The sequence below is a fragment of the Penicillium diatomitis genome (assembly GCF_028827545.1).
Source record: "Penicillium diatomitis strain IBT 30728 chromosome Unknown utg000002l_segment0_segment0, whole genome shotgun sequence".
Classification (NCBI taxonomy): Eukaryota; Fungi; Ascomycota; class Eurotiomycetes; order Eurotiales; family Aspergillaceae; genus Penicillium; species Penicillium diatomitis.
Window position 1 is genome coordinate 2,534,053 of NW_026623174.1, and position 20,691 is coordinate 2,554,743.

General features: G+C 50.8%; 6 protein-coding genes across 6 annotated transcripts; 4 read left to right on the top strand and 2 right to left on the bottom strand.

The window, feature by feature from the left end:
• Positions 1-776: 776 nt before the first annotated feature.
• Positions 777-3,283, top strand: N7539_001977 (uncharacterized protein; the record flags this gene model as incomplete). Its single annotated transcript, XM_056931580.1, has 3 exons — positions 777-1,046; positions 1,163-1,487; positions 1,542-3,283. The coding sequence occupies 3 exons, from the start codon at positions 777-779 to the stop codon at positions 3,281-3,283; spliced, it is 2,337 nt and encodes a 778-aa protein (XP_056793611.1).
• An 87-nt stretch (positions 3,284-3,370) lies between these two features.
• N7539_001978 (uncharacterized protein) lies at positions 3,371-3,734 on the top strand (the record flags this gene model as incomplete). The annotated part of the gene is made up of 2 exons (XM_056931581.1): positions 3,371-3,452; positions 3,538-3,734. 2 exons carry the CDS (start codon positions 3,371-3,373, stop codon positions 3,732-3,734), a joined length of 279 nt encoding a protein of 92 aa, XP_056793612.1.
• A 6,985-nt stretch (positions 3,735-10,719) lies between these two features.
• On the top strand, positions 10,720-12,124 carry N7539_001979 (phosphatidyl synthase; the record flags this gene model as incomplete). Its single annotated transcript, XM_056931582.1, has 2 exons — positions 10,720-11,087; positions 11,170-12,124. 2 exons carry the CDS (start codon positions 10,720-10,722, stop codon positions 12,122-12,124), a joined length of 1,323 nt encoding a protein of 440 aa, XP_056793613.1.
• A 4,223-nt stretch (positions 12,125-16,347) lies between these two features.
• On the bottom strand, positions 16,348-17,039 carry N7539_001980 (uncharacterized protein; the record flags this gene model as incomplete). The annotated part of the gene is made up of 4 exons (XM_056931583.1): positions 16,348-16,482; positions 16,539-16,659; positions 16,701-16,882; positions 16,956-17,039. The coding sequence occupies 4 exons, from the start codon at positions 17,037-17,039 to the stop codon at positions 16,348-16,350; spliced, it is 522 nt and encodes a 173-aa protein (XP_056793614.1).
• Positions 17,040-17,719: 680 nt separating this feature from the next.
• On the top strand, positions 17,720-18,573 carry N7539_001981 (uncharacterized protein; the record flags this gene model as incomplete). Its single annotated transcript, XM_056931584.1, has 2 exons — positions 17,720-17,722; positions 17,794-18,573. 2 exons carry the CDS (start codon positions 17,720-17,722, stop codon positions 18,571-18,573), a joined length of 783 nt encoding a protein of 260 aa, XP_056793615.1.
• Positions 18,574-18,790: 217 nt separating this feature from the next.
• N7539_001982 (lipase ROG1 family protein) lies at positions 18,791-20,264 on the bottom strand (the record flags this gene model as incomplete). The annotated part of the gene is made up of 2 exons (XM_056931585.1): positions 18,791-20,114; positions 20,215-20,264. 2 exons carry the CDS (start codon positions 20,262-20,264, stop codon positions 18,791-18,793), a joined length of 1,374 nt encoding a protein of 457 aa, XP_056793616.1.
• Between the last annotated feature and the right edge of the window lie 427 nt (positions 20,265-20,691).

The window sequence follows — 20,691 nt, forward strand, 5'->3', positions numbered from 1 at the left end:
TTTATGATTGAAGGAATGGCAACTGTTTGAAAGCTTTCTGAACCTGTGGAATTAGCTAGTTCTCCTTCCTTAACCTGGTCACTTGGATATGTAGATATCAGCGAAAGCCCTCTTTTGGCCCCTAGCGCGGGTGGAACCGCCAAGCATGACGTTCGTGATCGACATCATGTGATTACCATCATATGACACGAGCCTACTACTACTGAGTCTGTACGTTCCATGATGTCGCAGACTTGAGAGTGTCTGAAGAGAGATCAGCTAACGTTCCTCTGCTTATCGAGCATCGATCTCCTTCAAATGTACCGCAAGCACAGCAACCGGCCAGAAGAATGCTCCGAAGTTAGTTTTGAATCATGCAGTCAGCTCGCGAAGCAAAACAGCTGTTCGCGCCCCTGGAACATCATTGCATGTCATGTGATCTTCACTTGACTTACAACTACTACTTCTAGTGTGACGTTCTTGACTTCAAATCCATCATAGGAGGTTGCATGCTTCATGCTTATATGATCTTCACGAATAATATGGATCAATCTTCGAAGCCTCGAAAAGGACTGCTAATGTCATGTACTGTAGCGCCCGCGCCCGCGCCGCCCCCGGGCGCGTATATGAGGGCGCTAAAGTGATCATCATCCAATCAACGCCCGACGAGACCGACGTGCTGCCCTTGAGCCTCCCTCGCGGAAGTATACGACGATCGACAAATAGCCCCTCCGATGTCATTTTAGCTGGCAGGCTGGCGCTAATACTAGATCGACCATCCGGCCGTGTTTCAGAAGATGCATGAAGACGCCGAAGCACATCGGCGAGTATACGACTACTTTCCGAGCGCTAGCAATGATGACTTGGCTTCGCGCTTCGTGGTAATGATCCCTGATGTCGGGCCACGCTTCAACTGCGACAAGGCCCTGGGCTCTACGGAACTCGCAGACATGCCCTTGAATGTATACTTTGCCATTCCGCTCTTTTCCTCTTCAACCTCACACGACTCGTGGTCATCTGCCGCTTTCCGTCTGGCCTCACGCCGCCTGCTCCATTGTCCGATCATGGTAATCACAAGGATCACATAACGTCGAGGATTAGACAGTGAGACTCGACAATCTGTGACGGTCTGGTTGAAGATGATGAAGACCCCAGCATCATACGCCACTCCTTGTCAGATTAGCTCGATACCTGCAGCATGCTCGGCCATCTGATCCGCAGCATCCTCATCGCCCTCCTCTCCTTGATCGACTCTGGTTCGGCCGTCGATTCAAGTGACCCTTCGAACGCCGCTCTGTGGAGCGCTGTACCGGATTGTGCCAAGTTGTGTGTGCAGAATTTCATCGAGGGTCAATACAACTCGGCAGAATGCACCTCGGGATCCGATATCACTTGTCTTTGCAGGACGAAGACACCGAGCGGACTTACCTTGGGAGAAGCCGGACTCAGCTGCTTGTATGCGCTGTGCGCAGAGACGGATATCGCCAGCCAAGGGAGTAGAGTCTACCGTATGTGTAGTCCAGTGCAGGGCGCTATTGCGGAAACCCACTCGGTCATTATAGCCACCACTTTCGATCCTCCTCCAGGGTTGACCAAGACTACGGACTCGTCAGTCACGACGTATGCTCCATCAAATACGGCCTCGTCCCCGTCTGCGGGGCCGACGATTCCATTATCCTCCTCTTCATCGTCGCACTCTTCGTCCTTCCCTTCTCGAAACACACGGTCTACGAATACAGTCGCTCAGACCACAGCGTCAACTTCCGGGTCAATATCGACGTCAAGCGACGGTGGACGCAGCCTGCTCACAGCGACCATCACAGCGACGAACAGTCCTGCCTCATCATCGGCACAATCAAAGGGTGCTGTGTCTCCTGTAAGTTCCAGTACCGTCATTGGAATCTCCGTTGCATCAGGCGTCGCCGGTGTCTTCCTCATTGGAATGGCGGTTTTCTTGTGTTGCAAGCGACGGCGTCAGAGCAAAAACGATGCTGGTGCGAATCCTAGTCATTATGACTTTTTCGAAATTGGCGGTACAATGTCTGAGCCCCCGGATTTCTCCCGATCTCCCTCTCGTCTCTCACCCTCGGGGCCTCATGGCGGACCCGGTGGGCCGTTGACCAACGCATATGACCACGGGAGTGACGAGATGTCCGAGTTGCCTACTACTCGAACGCCGACGTGGCAGAGCCAACCCACGGTACCGACTGTGAGGCTGCTTCCAAGTGACCCAGTAGACACGGAGGACTTGCACGACAGGGAGCCTATTGGGGTTGCTGTAAGCTCGAGAGATGGCTGGGCCCATTCTCCGCGGAGTTTGACATCGCAAAAGATGCACGCCGAGTCTCCCTCGACGACAACGGCATCATTACATCCCAAGCCGTTGAAATGGAGTCATCGACCGGACAGTGGTGGCACTCTATTCGAAGAAGAAGACGACCCTCAGCAGATGAGACTTTCTCATCCATTCGGCGTGCCGGGTACACCTTCTGTGCGTGCATTGCCAGGGTTGCCGGCCAACCCTCGTGCCTTCAAGGATGGAAATAGACCATCACAATATCCCCGTGCCTTGCCGCAGCCGCACACTGGCCCCGCCCCACGAAATCGCTTGTCTCCGGGGGATGGTGTGTCAGATGGCAGAATGGTCGGACTGAACCTCTCTACAACGGCTTTCCGAGCTTCTCCAACGCCGAACCCCAGTAGCTCTTCAGACAACACTTCGGGATCATCATCTCGCGGGTCGGCGAGTATCCCAGTCGGGATCGCTCCAAACCAAGAGCAGGCACATCGTGGCCAGGAACGTAATACGAGCATGAGACACTTACACCCATCACGTCCATCTCTCCGCAGTGGTTTCGATGCCCGTGCAAGTTCCGCTCAGAACGGAGGAATGTCCAGGAGACCCTTGCAAACAATCAGGCCTTCACAGATGCAACGCGATCATACTCGGACCCCAAGCGCTCTCGGTCTCTCCACATGCACAGACGGGTCACCACAACCGCGCATCGTGTCCCCCGAGGAGATCAAGCACGTCCAAATCCGCAGTAGTCCACGTATTCCCGGGGAGGTCGTGGCCCCCTATTGTCCGGACGACCTGTGGCCCGAGCGAGGCCGAAGTCGAGCCCCCGCGCCCAACACGATGAAGGAACTGCCCTACCCGTCCGAGATGACCTCTGCAAAGGCCGTGTATCCGGAGAGTCCGCATAAGAGGCCGATGGACCTACGGGCGCAGAGATTATCGGCTACTGGACGGAGCCTGACTCCATCAAAGAGGGGGAACGATCTGATTCTTCGAGTCGATTAGAATTCAAAGCACCTGAGTTGAACAGCGGCAAAAGTTCCTTCTGTCGACAGAGAAATGTTTCTTTCTTGTACATTATCCTCATTGATGATGCTCTCAATGCTCTTTGACGAGGTGATCCCATCCATCTGTGCCGTGGAAAATGAATCACAAGATGGTCTCAGTGTATGGGGTCCGTATGTTGAGGTGAGAAGTCCAACCCGTAGATGTTCGACGGCGAGATGTGTATGTCTCATCATTTCTAGACAGGATCGCAGATAGAAGAAATTCGACGGCACATGATCTTGTGGAACCTCAATGTGGACGCTACTACTACTACTACTACTACTACTACTACTACTACTACTACTACTACTACTACTACTACTACTACTACTACTACTACTACTACTACTACTACTACTACTACTACTACTACTACTACTACTACTACTACTACTACTACTACTACTAGCCTATCCACCAACCCCGTCCAACGTGTTCTAGCCAGAAGAAAGTAATCCACTATGACATGTCTGATCAGCAACCTAACAACTTGTTACCCCATTCTGATGAGCCTCTATCGCCGATGAAAGCAACACCCAGTTCAATCCGGTAAGCAACGAGCGGAGAAGATACTGGGACAAAAACAGGAATTAAAAATCAGAGAAAAAGCCCATGAGCCAGAAACTCCCAAGTCTACTTCAAAGGATACACTTTTCACTAGGCAACATGCAATCAGGTATGACCCTGAACCCACAAACTATACATCTGACCCAGTCTAGAACTGGCAATCATCAGACCACCCACCTGTTTTCGGCAAAGTTTCCTTCCTCTCATCCTGATCTCGGATGACAGATCTTGGGTCCGGCTGGGCAGTTCACATGGAAAGCATACCGGAATCGGGCAATGATCTCAAAAATGGGTGGAGTCACGCTTCTTCCGTCAAACAAGGAACATCACGCCCCTCCGCGTCAGTCAGCGGCAGACGCTAGTGATGGGATACGCTTGACGTTTGAGTGGTTCATCCCTTGGAACAATATAGTTCCTTTTTCTGGAGGGGATATTTCCCACGGGTTTGGTCATTGCGTCTCGTCCTCGTCCTTGTCAAAGTAATAGCGGAATGAAGCTGGTGTGTGGAGTTCACTGTGTGGCGCCAGCTCTAGCTCTTTGGGGCGGAAGGCTCGGATAGTGAGGGGTATAGTGGTGTTTTATTTTTATTTTTTGATGATAATCGAGATTGCTCGGGTTACTTGCAGTTGATCGGTTTGAGTTCTGTGGTGTAGAATGTTCAAGTTGTGATACTGCAATGTCAACTGGTCATGCACGGCTGACTCAGGCTTTCCCGACTCTTGTGTCCGGCTTTTTCGTATTGGATAGCCGGACACACTCGGTTGGAATAGAACATTATACTATTGATGGATGCCAAATGGACTCGTTGAGTATCAATTACCATGAGCGTATGTGACTATCAGTGAAGCGAACAATCATCCTCCTCTTTTTTTTTTTTGGGGTGAGTCGTGCAGATTCAGTTGACTCGGCCCGAAGTATAGACAAGAAGATAACTACGATCATGAGCGCTTTGCTACCATGTGCATCAACATCCCTACGAACGTTACACCTCAGACCCTTCCACTTGCTACTTCAGTCATGTCTTGCATGCTTCCCCACATCCATACGCGAGTTTGCACCTGGAGACTCGTGTCGAGGGCCTGACACCCAACGATGTTGATCGAGTCTCGGGGATCATGCCGTGACTCTCTGTCTCCGCTGGGAATCTGGCCTTGTCAATTGAGAATATCTGCCAAATAGGAAGTAGTGTCCAACTGTCCGTGATGGTGATTTGCTCTTCCACATTTAGCGTAGCACTGCACGGTTGTTTGGACTTTGAAGACTCCACGCCCTACAGCATACAATAGCCCCAGATTAGCGGGGTTGCACCCACGGGCTCGCATACTCGTCGAGCAGTATGTGTAGTTGTGTACTTTACTGTCAACTGTGGGCGTGTTGAGCCTATACCAGACTGATGTCTCTCCTCCACAGCAGCTCTGGAGAGCCGGGTATGCATCATGCTTTTGAGGGGGGGAGGGGTTCCACTTGTCTGTCGGCTCAAGCGCTGCCGAGAGGCCTAAACGGAATGTGTCCGCGTTGACTTGCTAGGACATTGTCTGGCGGCGGCTGCGCATGGTAGCTGGTTGGTTTCTTCATCCTTGTTGATCTTGCAAAGACCCTTGGGTCTTGAGTTGAGAGAGATGCGACATCGTCTGCATCGAAATGGTGAGCCGGTAAACCCAAAAACATCCTGGCATGTGATCTTAAGCCCATGCGTTGGGTGTCGGATATGCTGCTGCACTGTAATTCCCCAGTCTTCTTTTCCGCAGATCTCCCAAATGATATCAATCAATGCCAGATTCTATCCGCGTCAGTGCGTCGCGGGTCAGATTGTCAACGTGACAGCTTAGACTCTTGAGCTTTGAAGACTCTCACATTCTGGTTTACCTCGTCACTCCCACGGCTCGCCAGTGCACATCCACCTGAAGCCGTGGATGTGTGCGGGCATATGGACGTCAATCATAGAAAGCGGTGTACACTCTTTGACTGGCAGATCGAATCAAGGTGTGGCGTCGGTTTGGACTTGGGGGACCCGATTTTGTGCTGCCTTGGGCATTTGGCGTGACGCAGGCTGTTTCTCTCTCTCTTTCTTTTTTTCTCCTGAGTGTTTTTTTTTGCTTTTGCGTCTGCATTGGCATTCTCGATTGCAGATGTACTGCGGTGGACCTAGGCCTGCAGTAGAGCTATGACGATGGAATTTGACGTTGTCGATCACAGACTACTTGACGTGTGGAGTAACGATGATCGTGCGATCATCGTGATTTCGGGCATGGCTTTGCCCGTTCATGGTATGGTTGTGATCACCATTGTCATTGTGAGACTTGATTGTGGAAGATATCGGACCCATCTGACCGCGGTCGAAGCCTAACCGTTCCAAGAGAATCGGAACTTTCTGGGAGTCTCAAGCTGATAGTTGCAGATGATCGTAGACCACTTCCCTACTACTCAAGTTTGTAGTATGCTGTAGTCTGTGCTCTGCAGTCTGTCTAGTCTTTCCTCCTGTTGACGGTCCGTCATGAGCGTAGGCGGGCTCCATATTTCTCTACTTCATGGCAGTGGGGCCGTCCGGCCTCCAGAAGACTAACAGGTTCACAGCCTCAGCTTCGTCATCGGAAGAAACCGAAAAAAGAAAAAGAAAAGTCTTTGTTTCAAAAATCTGACCCAGAGCGAGGAATCCGCTACTGCAAGATTGCACCTCTGCGCGCGCAACTGGAAATCACCAAGTGCCTCGAAGTTATCCCCAGATCGAAATTGTTCCCCTTCCCCCACCAGAGATGAGAGATAAGACGATTGACGACAGCTAACGCCAGCTGCTCTAGTGGCTTGCAGGTTGCATATCGCTGGATCTGGGCTTGCATGGAATACTGTATGACATGATGGATGAGCGAATGTCATTTGCATGCTGCGCTGCGGCTTTTTTTTTCTTTTCTTCTTCTCTTCTTTTCTTCTGCTTTTCTCCTTTGGTTTGGAGAGGGGCCGAGTGGAAATCGGATGGGTCCAAATCTCAATGCACAGTGACCGCATTTGCAGTCCGCAAAGGTATGGATGTGTTCTAGCATCAGGCTTGAGCAGGCAAGTGGGGGGAGTGGGAAATAGCACGGAGGGGCACAACGCATCTTGCCTCTCTAGTCAGTTTGTGTGGAGAGACTGGCAGAACACTGTAGTGTGCAAACTACAAAGTGTACAGAATATCAGTACAGAGTACAGATATGCGCTCACCACCCAAAACAAAAAGAGGTAACTCCCTGAATCATCAACATCATCAACAAGTAATGTCAAATGTGAATCCATACTCTACCGTGCCTGACATGTGGATCGATCGATGGGCGAGGATGTCTTTAGAACAAAAGCTTGCGCTATTCACACCTGTTTTGTCGTCCAGTATAGTCCAGTCATTGTGTCTCATGGCAGGCAGTAGTACTACTCACAGGTACCAGCAGTCCTTAGTCCTCACAGCCAACTGCAATGCTATCCTCCTTTTCGAGCATGACCCATCACTGCCGTACGTAGTACCTACTAGTAATCTACTAGTAGTAACCTACAAGTACTGCGCCCCCTTGCGCTCTTTCATGTCCGTGTCCTGTCAGTCAAGGATCCCATCGACGTGTTGGGAATAATATCAGCGCAGTTAAGCTACCACCATCGGACAGACCTCCCCCCGGGCAGCCCTTGGCACATCGGACATATTCAAGCTAAAGCATCCCACTATTCGGTGATATGCGTCAAAAAGGGTTTCCTCGGTCGGATGGCTGCAGTGGTGGCTGGACCCGCTTCGAGGACTTCGCATCAACGTCAACCCAACCCGCCTCCTTTGCCCTCGTCAACCATGAGTCCGTGAGTGTGTCGATGCGTGGGTGATTGGGTGATTGGGTGATTCGGTGATGCAGGAGACATGTGTCGGAATGGTTTCACTGGGAGGTACATTCTTACCGTCGCACTTTGTCAGCTCGTTCCTCGGAAAGATAGGGCGGCTGTCGTACAGCACGGTCGTATCCTCAACGTCCATGCGCGACGCCACATACCCCGAAAATGCCTTAGCGGGCATGCCTCGCATCCCCTTCAAGAAGAGAAAGCGCTGCTTATCGGGCCGCAGCGGAGGGGTTGAACCCGCCTCACCGCGTCCAAAACAACAGAACTCTACTGAATACTGTAAGATGCAGCAATTATTGCAATCCATGTACCTCCTACTAGGTAGTTGATACTATAACTGCTGTATGTACAAAAGAACCACGCCGTATGTACTGTTGACACACCGACCTTGCCTGAACATGCCCGGAGAGGGCGTAGTTTGTACAAGGAGAGCACGCTTCCTCGCGGGCTAATCCCCCAAGGAATGGAACGCAAAAGACTGAAGTTTGGAAAATCTGCCAACATGGTTGAGCCAATCCGATGTGATACGCATTGACCTGGGGGCCAATTTGATCAATTTGGGGATCAAAATTGAGGGGACGTGAACTCTGATCGAGCACCGATGTAAGTACACTTCTCTCTTGGCAGTTGACAAGTTGACAGGATTGTCTCGGTGTCCCGGCCTCCTGGCCGTTCCCTCGGCTCAAAGGCGGTTGTGAATGGGAGCTGAGCCTATGAGGCGGGGATTAGACACCATTCAGCTGGAGACATGCGCATGTTTGCAGGAGTGTACATCACCGTTGAAGTCAATAATAATGCCGCATCGAGTGTACTATATTGTACATTCCAGAGTCACCGAGGATGTACATTGTACAGTACATTTGATGAATCTTACAGAACAACAATTAGGTAGACTGTGTGATTGTCTGATATTCTATCAGTACAGTACTTCATAATCCGTGCCACTGCATACTGTATAGTGTATACTGTATGTTGAGGACTCCAGCTTCGATATGTTATTCCTTGAAGTGCCGCGAGAAGAACCACGGATTCAAGTGACAGTGTCGATGTGATGAGCGTCTCGAGTCTCAACCTCAAGTAGATCAAGATGGACTCAAGATTGAAGATTCAACAAGAATACTTGATTGTTGCAGTATAGGGTCTTACAGGTTTTGAGAAAAGTACATACTGTACTATACTATCTGCCATCTGCCATCTGGCATCTGAGTAAATCAGAGTTGACTGCACATTGAAAGTTACAAACTACCTACCAATTATACAAAGTGTACAAGAGTAACTCGGTATACGTTAGTAGTCAACTTACTGGGTCTTAGTACCAGTAGTACACTAGTAGTACGCTAGTCCCCAAATGGATTGACACGGAAATGTTGAGTTACTGGCTGACGTCATGTCCCGATGCGTCCCCGCGATGATGCGGGCCCAAGCACGTGAAAGGGCGATGATTCGACCCCCTCCGCCGCCCACGACGTACCGTCTCCGTCTCTCTTCGGAAATGGCTGATGGCTGACGGCGCGGCCAGGCCAGGGGAAACCCACGGGTGAAGTTGATCGAATCGGCAGTGCGGGAATATCATCGCAATTTCCTGGATGCGAGGACGACTGAGAAATGCGGCACACGCAGGGCCCGCTGAACGCCAGCCCGCCCGCCCCTCGACGCCAGGAAAAAAGCGAGGAGGCACAGCACAGGCGAACCCGAAGATGCCCTGGTGGCCCTGCCCTTAGGAGCAGGCCTCACGGTGCCGAATGAACGCCACACCGAGAATTCGCAAGGGCCGACCGACCCCCTCTTTCAGTGTCCATGAAGAAAAGGAAACATTCTTTGTGATGGAACACTACTGATCGCTTCCAGAAACCCGTTTGACCGCACAGAAACTCGAAGATTCGAGAGTCTGTTGATACCCCCGGTTTCCCTGGGCCTCTGTTCCCCTCCCTCGGCGGCAATTTCCACCTGTACAGCTCCTTCGCTTCTCGGCCAGGGGCGGAGAAAGTCGCAAAGAGGCCCATGTCATCATCGTCGGGAGACTAATCCTACGACATCTCCAAGACCACACAGAACGACAATCCACACTCCACAAGTCCACCCGAGGGGTGAAGTACATTCTGGGAAAAGAAAATGGAAACCAATTATTTCCAAATCGAAACCTCTTCACAGGTTGAGCCCCTCCCCGCGACGTCAATGGTCCACTCACACTCGGTAACGACAAGCCGGACGACTCCACTCCGCCAAACCTCGGAACCCTTGTCTTATGTATGTGGTGGACGAGGGTGGAAGATGGTCCCTCATGCAATCAATCAGCGCCAGCAGATAGACTCGTGGGTAATGGGTCATCGCGCCCAGGGCACGTTGCGGTGGAGCCCTGAGAACACACTAATCACGAAGGAGACGCCGAATGAGGATCGATCGAGCGTCACACCCGTGGAAAGCACGCAGGCATCCGGAATGATGACGAGGGGTTTTTTGCTTTTACGCAAGAGCAAAAGAAACATCCATCCCATGGAGAAAGAGAGCGCATGGAGAACCAACGCGAGAAACAGAAAAGTGGACCCGCCATGGATCGTAATCCGAGCGCGCAACCAGAAAGGAAGCATCCATCGATGTAGGCCACAGCGCCTGTGAATGAGGTCGAGGATGTCATATTAATGGCCTCGTCCTCCCCCACTTGCTCCAGTATTCTAGTCTGCTTTTCGATAAGAACTACAACATAATCCACTTCTTCCCATCTTGTTTCCCTTCCATTGATCGTCGTGGAATCAGAATCCATCCGTGACCAAACGCACGCATCCTCAAGTCGTCTATCCAAGTTTTGTGTACTTTGAACGTGCTCCATCTATATCCACCTGCACGTCCTCAAATCTTCTAAATACCTTTGCAATCGTCAACAGTCTCCAAAGGACTTGAGAAGCAATTCTTTGATCCATTTTGCCACTCTATCTTCACTTCCCCCTGTTGATCTTCTTTGGTCGTATCACCTCATCACCATGGCTACAACCCAAGGCTTCGGGACCCAAAAGGTCAACCGCCTCTCCAGCATGGACGCGGAGCGAGCAGATCTGTACGGCGGCCCAAGTGTATCGATGCCCCCCAAGCACTTGATGGCTTCTCCCTTGGACAAGGTCCCCGCCATGGATGTTGAATCAGACCGCAGCTCATCTGAAGATGATGTTCTTTCTTCAGAGGAGGAGGATGCCCTGGCCACTCCCATGACCATGCCCCAAATGACCGTGAGCGATGACTTTGCTTTGGCCTTTGATATCGACGGCGTCCTGATCAAAGGTGGCGAGGTCATCCCGGAGGCGGTGGAAGCTATCAAGTATATCAACGGTGAAAACCCATACGGCGTGCAAGTGTACGTTAACGTCCCCATTCTTGGTTACGACCGGTCACTAGTGAAAAGCGAGAGACTTTGTTTGCTGACATGTGATCACTAGGCCCTATATTTTCCTGACCAACGGCGGTGGCAAGACTGAAAAGGAGCGTTGCCAGGACCTCAGCCGTCAGCTAGACTATGAAGTCTGCCCTGGACAGTTCATCTGTGGCCACACTCCCATGCGGGAGATGGCTGAGCGCTACGAGACCGTTCTGGTCGTTGGTGGTGAAGGCGAGAAGTGCCGCATCGTTGCTGAGGAATACGGGTTCCAAAATGTCATCACACCCGGAGACATCATCAAGACGAGACATGACACCACTCCGTTCCGCAAGTTGACCGACGAGGAGTACCGAAACTCCCGTGAGTTGGACATGGAAAAGGTTCGCATTGACGCCATCTTTGTCTTTGCCGACAGCCGCGACTGGGCTGGTGATCAGCAGATCATTCTGGATTGCTTGATGTCGGTCAATGGCCAGTTGGGCACTCGCTCGGAGACCTTCGATCAGGGTCCTCCCATCTTCTTCTCGCACAACGACGTGGTCTGGGCCACTTCCCACGAACACTCTCGGATTGGCATGGGTGCTCTCCGAGCCTCGCTTGAGGCTCTGTACAAGGCTATCACCGGCAAGGAATTGAAGACCGTGGCCTTTGGCAAGCCCCAAATGGGCACTTTCGAATTTGCGACTCGCCTCCTGGGCCAGTGGCGCAAGGACTCTCACGGCATTGCCCACCCTCCCTCGACCGTCTACTTTGTCGGTGATACTCCCGAATCTGACATCCGAGGCACCAACGAGTTCAACGAGATTTCCGAGAATGAATGGTACTCCATTCTGGTCAGCACTGGTGTCTGGCAACAGGGCACCATCCCCCGCTTCCCTCCCAAGAAGATTGTGGGCAACATTCTCGATGCGGTCAAGTATGCGGTCGAGCGTGAGCAGCAGAAGATTCACTCCAAGAAGAACTCTGCCCTGCTTGGCCAGACCGATCAGCTCGTTAACTCTGAGGCGAAGGCTTAGTTGTTCAGATCACTTTGATTTGAGACGTTGATTTTTCCCGCCCTGCTTGTTCTCCCCGACGTCTTCTTCCCACGACCCTCTCTTTTACTTCTACACTGTCAACTGGTTGACATTTTTATCTCCTTTCCATTGGAGTCATCTCTTTTATTTTGATTTCCTCTTTTCTATTTGGATCATATGAGACCATGCGATTGATTTCCCCCCCCCCCCCCCCCCCCCCCCCCCCCCCCTTCCTCCTCCTCGGGGGTGTCGCGCCCTCTTTGATCCACTTTATCATGACCACTACTACCCTTATGACCTGCGTGCATTACTTCGTCTCTCTTTCCCTTTTTGACAACTTTGCAACCAAGGCGTCCGGCTTCTTGTTTGAATGAATGAATGCGCATCTATTGGAGTAAATATGGTATTAGAATGACAACGAGGAAGAATATGATCAATTCCTGCTCTACAATACTTCCTAAAGAGTAACTTCTACCCGCGTCTTCATCCAATTTGCACTATTGCCCAAGTTTCAGTTCGCTACCATTTTAGTCCTAATCCGTCCTGATCCCGTTTTGTTCCGAGGCACACACATGAACTCTTGTCCCCACATAGACGTCGCAATTTCCCCCGCAAACCTAACAGCGTCCGGAGCACATCTCCTGGGGAAAATCAGAATTAGTGGGGGTTACAGAGTACCGACTACAAACCGACGGCGACTAAAAATGGTCCCCCCGCCCCAAAAATATGAAATCCCTCAAAACACGACATGCGCATCCACGCGCCGGCATTCCCTCTTTGGGAGTCCGCGATACCTACCATATCTGCGGGACTAGCTAACTTCAAGCAGAGGTCAGTGCAGACTTAGTCGTTAGACTAAGCGTAGGATGATCTTTCTAGGACCCAATCACCATAAGCTTCCTCAAGGAGGTAATCAGATCAAACCTGTTAGTGTGGACATGGCATGTAAGCACGCGCATCGGCAGGTACAGTAATAGGCAGAGACTCGTTACATAGTGCTCCACCACTTCTTGGCTCGGTACCAGTAGTAGCACGTTTAGTAACTGGATGCCCCGCGGTGGACCCGATGGCCGAGTAGATACTCCATATTACTACCCCGCGTAATGATTACTACTTAGTCTTACTAGTGTATGAGCCATGCGCACTAGTTAGTTACTAGTTATTAGTCACCTCCTAGCAGTACGAGTCAAGAGTTGCTTGCTTTGCCTGGTGATAACGCGCGGGCGGATTGTATTCCCGTGTTATCCCGGCGAAAGAAGGAGCTAACCGGAACTATCCATGTTTGCCAATCGGAGGCTTGGCCGTCGACGTTTGAAAATATCCGGTACTGTCCTCGAGGGGCGGTGGAATTGTTTGCAACTGACTGGTCACTGTTCAGTGTATCCACAAGTCGTTTCTTGGGAAATGGTGCCATACATGATACAATTCCAGTGGCGCGGGCTTGAATACGGGGATCAGTTTGTGCGGTGGTGCACGGCGTCGGCGTCGGCGTCGAGCGGGTCAAATGCATGGAATAGATCCGCTTGTACAGGCGTTTACCATGTCCTGCTACCCAGCTCTATCAACAAGTTATAAGCGGGATCCCGAGTCTCGCGACTGTCAGCAGGGCAGTTTGCAAATGAGGAGAATTCCGGAGACGGTTGACAAGAACAACAACCTGAGTGTTGTCCTATGAGTGGACTTCGTAGTGACTCGCTTGGGGAAGTACATCCATGCCCGAGGATAAGGTCCGGTAGAAGACTAAGGCGAGTAGGGTAAACTGAGGTTAAGGCTGCAGAGTTTCAGTAAGACCGTGATAATGCGAGAGCCCTCGAATACGGAGCACACTGCGGGTCAATTCCAGCGTATACAACGGCGATTGCATCAAAACAGAAGTCATTCAGATGAGAAATCTTCAAAGCGTATCGTCAGATCCATAGGTATACACCAGGTATATATGTTTGTGCACACCTCGGCCGCCAGAGTGATAATGTATTGAACTTGATTTCTTAGCACCGGCTACAGTTTCTCGTCAACCATCTTTGTGTATGTCTGAATCCCTTCCTTGGGCTTCTTGCACATATCAAACACAGTGAATTGCTGCAAGTAGGCCTCCAAATTCACGAGCACGTTCAGGATGGCCTTATCAAGCCTTTTCCCCATATGATTATCGAGCCAGACAAATCAGTCAACTAAATTAGCTAGAATTTCCATATCTTCAAGACCTTTCCACTATACGGAGAGCTCATATACGGCCTGTTCGTGAGGCATGTGATACTGCCATCTCACCGCAGTCCATAGCCTAGATTGAATCTCTCCTACCTAGCTAGTTCATCTCACACTCATCCCTCTTTCATACTGTGATGCTGCTGCACCTACTGTCGCCACCTCCCGACAGATGATGAGCCCTGTCGAGTGCCAAAAGTGAGGAAATTAACACTTCCTTGCTGCCTATACAGCAACTTACAAAGTCAACACATTTTCAACTTCCTGCATACCCTGCAGCAGATTCGGCGCAAAGCCACCCCCCCCCCCCCCCCCCCCCCCTGCTGGGGCCACTCAAGGCCTTGGGCCTACAGGCCCCTGCGCCCCGGCGCACACAAGAATCCCAAATTCCTTACTGGCTTTTCAACGCCACTGGTCCGCAAAGGATTCATCAAAACTACGGTCGAATCAAACGCGTATTCAAGCCTTTCGATACGTATCAACCAAAATACAAACCACAAACCAACACAACATATTCGGGGATTTCGAGTGCAAATACAGCATATCAAATTCAACAAAATGGAGTTCATCGATGCCATCAAAGCCATTTCTGACCTATCCAAACAGATCCCTACCCTCAAGGGACAGGAGAACTACGAAAAATGGAAGAAAGGAGTCGCTCATGCAGCTCGTACCATAGACCCAGATCTATGGCCAGTCATGACTGGCATAAAGAAGTGTCCCATTAGGAGCCTTCGAGAAAAACCATCAATTCAAGTCATGTGCGAACAGCTGCAAGCCCAGCTCGACAGGGATCCTACTCCAGAAGAACTTCAGCAGTGGATCGCTGAGAACATTGAAGAACCTAACAAGAAATTCGAGTGGTTTGAAGCTAAACACCGAATTGGAAACCGTCTGATCTATGTCACGACCAATAAGGCAGCTAAAAACTTCATCGCCGAGCGCTCTAACTCATATGAGTGTATGGAAGTCCTTCACAATGCCTATGGCACCGCCACTCACACTGCCTGCACTAATAGGCTTATGGCTTTACAAGCGATCAAATACACCGGTGGTAATCCGCATACCTTCGTTCACAAGTGGCGTACAGCACTTGAGGAGCTCAACGCTAGTATGCCTGATCACCCGTGCAGCCATGAATTAGCCTTGGCCATGTTCAAGCTTGCAGTCCAAGGTCACCCAAGCGTCAAGGTTTTCATCAATACCTATGAGCCACCACAAAATCGTGAGAGCTTCCTTGATCATATCTACGGAAGGTTTATCGAATGGGTATCCAATGATAAAGCCATCAACGCAGCTATCGCTGCAACCTCTGCGACTCATGATACCGGAAAAGGCAGAGGTAGAGGTAGAGGTAGACGCAGATGAATACGGCATGTGATATTGCTGTCTTGTCGCAGTCCATAGCCGAGATAGAATCTCTCCTAGCTAGTCAATCTCACACTCATTCCTCTCTCATATTGTGACGCTGCACCTACTGTAGCCACCTCCCAACACGGCCCACTCGCTCATATCTATCTGCCCCTGAAATCAAAGAATCGAACTTGCGGGTCGAAGCAGTGTGCTCGTTCCATGTCGACTTGGCATCAAGGTTTCCAAGCACATCTAGGATGGACTGCTTGAAGAGGGCAAAATTAGCATCCTTGTCTGTGAATTTCGAGACTGAAGTAATTTTGGCAGATATCGGGCTTTTCAAGAATGTTCCCAAGCCATTTGAAACTCCCTACAATGTACTGGGTAGAATAAAGGTCTGTCCCGAAACTGGAAGGAGGGAGATGGAATTAGCATCGACACTCATAGACACTGGAGGTGAGTAACCTTTACTTCTACGGCTTACCTAATGTGTCCACACGGTACGTTGACGATGATATAAATCTCAAGTGATAATATACACAAATATTCCTGAAACTTCACAACTAATTCAGCTACGTTATTGCAAACACGGCGCAGGCAAGCATGTTTTGTGATTTCAAAACGGAAGGATCTTTGACTTCCGCAGCGGTGTCATTTGTTGACATTTATGTCTGCAGTCCAGCTTTCTCATCAATCATCTCTTCATAGACTTGAAACTCATTCTTCATATCGATGTTCATTATCCCCACGCTTGTCGCACGCAATCTGCTACTAAGTGCACAGAGCAGACTCACAAGTCCCTGATATGACCGTCAATACCATCGTCAGGCTATCAAAAGAGATTAGGTAAACTTACCGTGGCATGGGCGTTACGACTCTCGATCAAATCACGAAACACATTCAACGGAACAAAGCCTTCATTAAAGAGTGGCCCCTTCAAAGGCATGCTCGAGCCCTTCGCGAATGAAGCGCCATACCTTCAAATGGTCCAGTTATCAGTAGACATTTCCAATCTCACAGCCAGGGACGCGAGCTGCGCAACTCAGGACAACCTACCTTTGTGCTCCATGCCCTGGCAAGGACGGCAGAGTCATCAGGGCCTTCCACGGCCCTGGATAGCGAGGATCCTCCTATTGGAACTTCTTTCGCTGCCTCCGCCATCAAGGTGTTGAACTTGCGGGTCGCATCGATGACTTCGTCCTGTAGTAATTGAGCGTTAGGAAAAATCATGCTCAGTGGTACCAGTGTGGTCTCTTCGACACTTCAGACTAACAGCGTCATTTGTCCTTGACCACACAAGAACCTCCTTGTGGACATCCTCTCGGAGGAAGTTCTCAAGCTGTTCCCGATTCCACATTTTAATGGAGTGAAATGAAGATTCGTTTGGGCACGGGAGATGGCATCTGTTGCATAACGAAAATGTTTCGGAATTCCAGCGCCAGACGGTGTGTGTGTGTGTGTGTGTGACTGGGCTTGTAATCGAACAATCTGCAATTTTGCAAAGTGCGTTGACGATTGTGTAGTATAGGTTCCTCAGGCGATTAGCTGGAGATGGCCCATCCCCAACCCAAATCTGTAATTCATCACATCGGAGAAGGTTCGTCATTCGGATCAATGATCACTCCCCATTGCCGATGATGTCGAATCAAGGGGTATGTCGGGAAAATAGCCTCATGCGCATACATCATGGAAAGGCGATACGGACGAGCTGAAGCCTGGTCAAGTTAGGTCTACCAAGGCCACCCTTTCATATGCTTCCCAACGCAGTGGAGTGGACCGTGGATCATTTGCTGGCTTGGCCAGATGGCATGATTGTTGCCCGATCTGCCAGGCAACCAAGATGACCCCAATAGTCCCATAGCCTCAACAAACTCTACCCCCAAAGCTGTCACTGGACAAGTCGGCGATACAAAGTCCCTTTGGGTTCCGAGGCAAACAGAGAGGCGGAAGAGCTGTGCGGTTGGACTCAGTACATAGCCGTTTATCAGTCCGATCTGAGGAATCTAAGGAATCTGAGTTCGTTGACAGCGCCAGACAATGGTACGGTGGATATCTTTCATTACCTCGCCATCTATGAGAGGGCAAGCTCAATTGACTTTTCCACTTGCCAGGCCTCGTCTGAAACTGAAGCAGTGTATCTGCACGATGCATCACTAAGAACCCTGGCTACCGAGGTCATCTCTCACCAGCTCGTCTCAGCGCTGGAAGAACCTGAGAAGAGCTTGTACAAGGGTGCGACTGACCCAGAAATGTCGGTCGTCACCATGCGCCAGACAGTCCTCTATCCTCAAGGAGGAGGCCAGCCCAGCGACACGGGCTCTCTTGCAATAGTAGACGAAGAGCCCACTTTCACAGTGACTACGGTGCGCAAAGCACCCAGTGGTCGGATTCTCCACTTTGGCAAGACGAGTACACAGCCAGGTTCGCTGTTCCAGGAAGACCAGCGTGTGGTTCAGCGAGTGGATGGTGCCAAGCGCGACTATCACTCTCGTCTTCACACAGGAGGACATGTTGTTGGCTTGGCGATGCAGCTGCTGTATCCGGAGATGAAAAAGGTCAAGGCGAACCACTTCCCCGCGGAAGCGTGCATGGAGTACGAGGGTCTGCTCTATAATGAGCAGAAACCTGTGATTCAGGCCAAGGTGGATGAGCTGGTTCAGCAGGATTTACCCGTCTTGATCTCCTGGGTTGAAGATGGCTCTGATTTGGAGGGCAAGGGCGCAATGAGGGAAGGTCCTGTTCGCGTGGCCAGCATTGGTGGGCTGGATAGAAATCCTTGTGGTGGAACTCATGTGCCTTCTACACAAAAAGTTGGACCCATCACGATCCGGAAGATCAGTCGGCAAAAGGGTATCAGTCGGGTGTCCTATGACGTGCCGTTGGAGGTTTGACTCCAACTGCTATATTTCCTTTTCTGCGATATCATTTCAGGCGAGCAAATTTCATTTCTGTCCATTAATTATACACGGGAAGTTCTGGCTTGAGGAATGGCAATCCTCCGCTTTGAAAAACAGCAAAGAGCGCTCATGTCTTGGGAAAGAACACCATACGCCCTCCCAAACAAAGACCGCAGTCGAGGGCGATATAATATACAGGGTGACTCTATGGTTAAACCTCGAATTCATGATCAAGCCAGTGCTTCATAACCATCTTGCCCTCGTTAAAGCCATCTTTGCGCGACCGGACAATGATCGCCGCGTGGCTGTGCCGGTGATTATGAATGTAGACGCAGTATTTTCGGAACCCGACCTCGTTGAGCGAATCCACAATGCCGAACTGATCTTCAGTCAGTGCCAAAGTTGGTTGATGCCCAAGAAGATGTTTCCCCTCGTGCGCATCCCCTGACGACTCTTCATCCAGTGCTGAATCGGACCCGGAGCGGTCCTGACCTTCAAACTTAGTCTGTTGCTCTGGGACTGCCGACTTGGATCGCTCGTCCTCCTCGGTGGCGGAGAGGTAGTCCGGTTCTTGATGAGCACCCACAGTCTCGTAGGCTTCTTCCATCACATGCTGGACATTTTGTACCACGAGAGGGACTTTGTATCTTCCGAAACGCAGGCCGTTTTTACCCTCCGAATGTAGGCGGATACGCCGCTGGCTGCGGAATGTCTGCACCGCCGCGTTGGCGAAGAAGATCGTAATGGCAGGGGGCACCACCAGTGCGACAACAATCCAGAGAGGAACCTGGTAGGCGTTCTTCTTGATCCTTTTCCAGAATTGTGACGGTTCTGCGGCATCTGATTGTTTTGGTTTATCGGGCAGCAAATAGTTGTCCAGATCGATAATCACGTCATCGTACCCCTTAGCATAGTTGATACGGACCTTCTCCGGGTCCTCAAAGGGATTGGTCTTTGAGATTGCGGACGTGTAGAACAAGACTGTCCGGTCGTTGACGATGTTTGCGTATACGGAGCGATTCCGGAACCTCTTTAGCCCTTGGATGAAAATGCTCGATGGATCTGCCAAGAGGCTCAATAGAGGTCGACCTGTATCTCGGAATGTGTCGACCATGAACATCTGTTGACCCGACCTTGACACGGTCTTAGATCCCAGAGTGTTGTATATGTCGCCTAGGGTTCCCTTGAGCGGCGTGCGGGCGCCCACATGGGGTGTGGCGAATGTGGTGAAGTTCACTGGCTCGAGCTTGTCTAGCCATCCAGACGCGTGTAATAGGCCGATGGCATATCGAGACACCAGTCCACCAAACGAGTATCCGACAATGCTGAGCTTTTTGATCTGGTACCCCTTCTGATCTAACCGGTCTAGCGTCTCCTCGATTTCATGTACGAGGCGCTCGCCGCCCACCTCGACACCATCATACGTCCAGTGTCCACTGTTATTCTGTGCGCAGTGGACGTAGACGCTGTCTTCATCGTAGCGCTCTTTCACAGCTGACGCGACATAGTCCAGATGTGATGCATTTCCCCAAAGACTGAGGTCAGACAGCGGATCAGTTATGGGGTGTTCAGAGCCACGGGCGGGACTTTGGCGTCATCGGGCAGTTCTTGGCTGGAAGGAGGAAGATCACTCACCCATGCACGAGGACGCAGAGATGATCTGCTTTCTTCGGTTCTGTAGACATCGCGCTGTACGAAAGTAAGTGTGGTATTATTTGAGGTTTTGGTTCTTGTCTACATGGAAGAGAAGGATGTGTAGACTGTTTCAATCAATCTAGCTGAAAGGCCCCCCAGTCCCAACCTGGTCAGCTACAAACAGTCAAGCACTGCCCTTCGGAGATAAGCCCTGCAACCGCCGGGCTGATTGATGGCCCGGTTTCCGCTAAGCCCGGCGATAGACTTTCCTGACGTGAACACCTGACGATCCAGGCAGAGATTATACGACCGATCTGGGGATGAGGATTCAGTGGGTGTCGACCAGAGAGATTGAAGACAGGCCACCAGAAGCTATAGTATGCTTGCAACGAGTAGGCTGAATGGTACGTGCGCTGGAGGCAGGCGCTCAGTGCCGAGTACTTGTATGTAGTTGGACTCGTATCAGGTGGTTTGGTT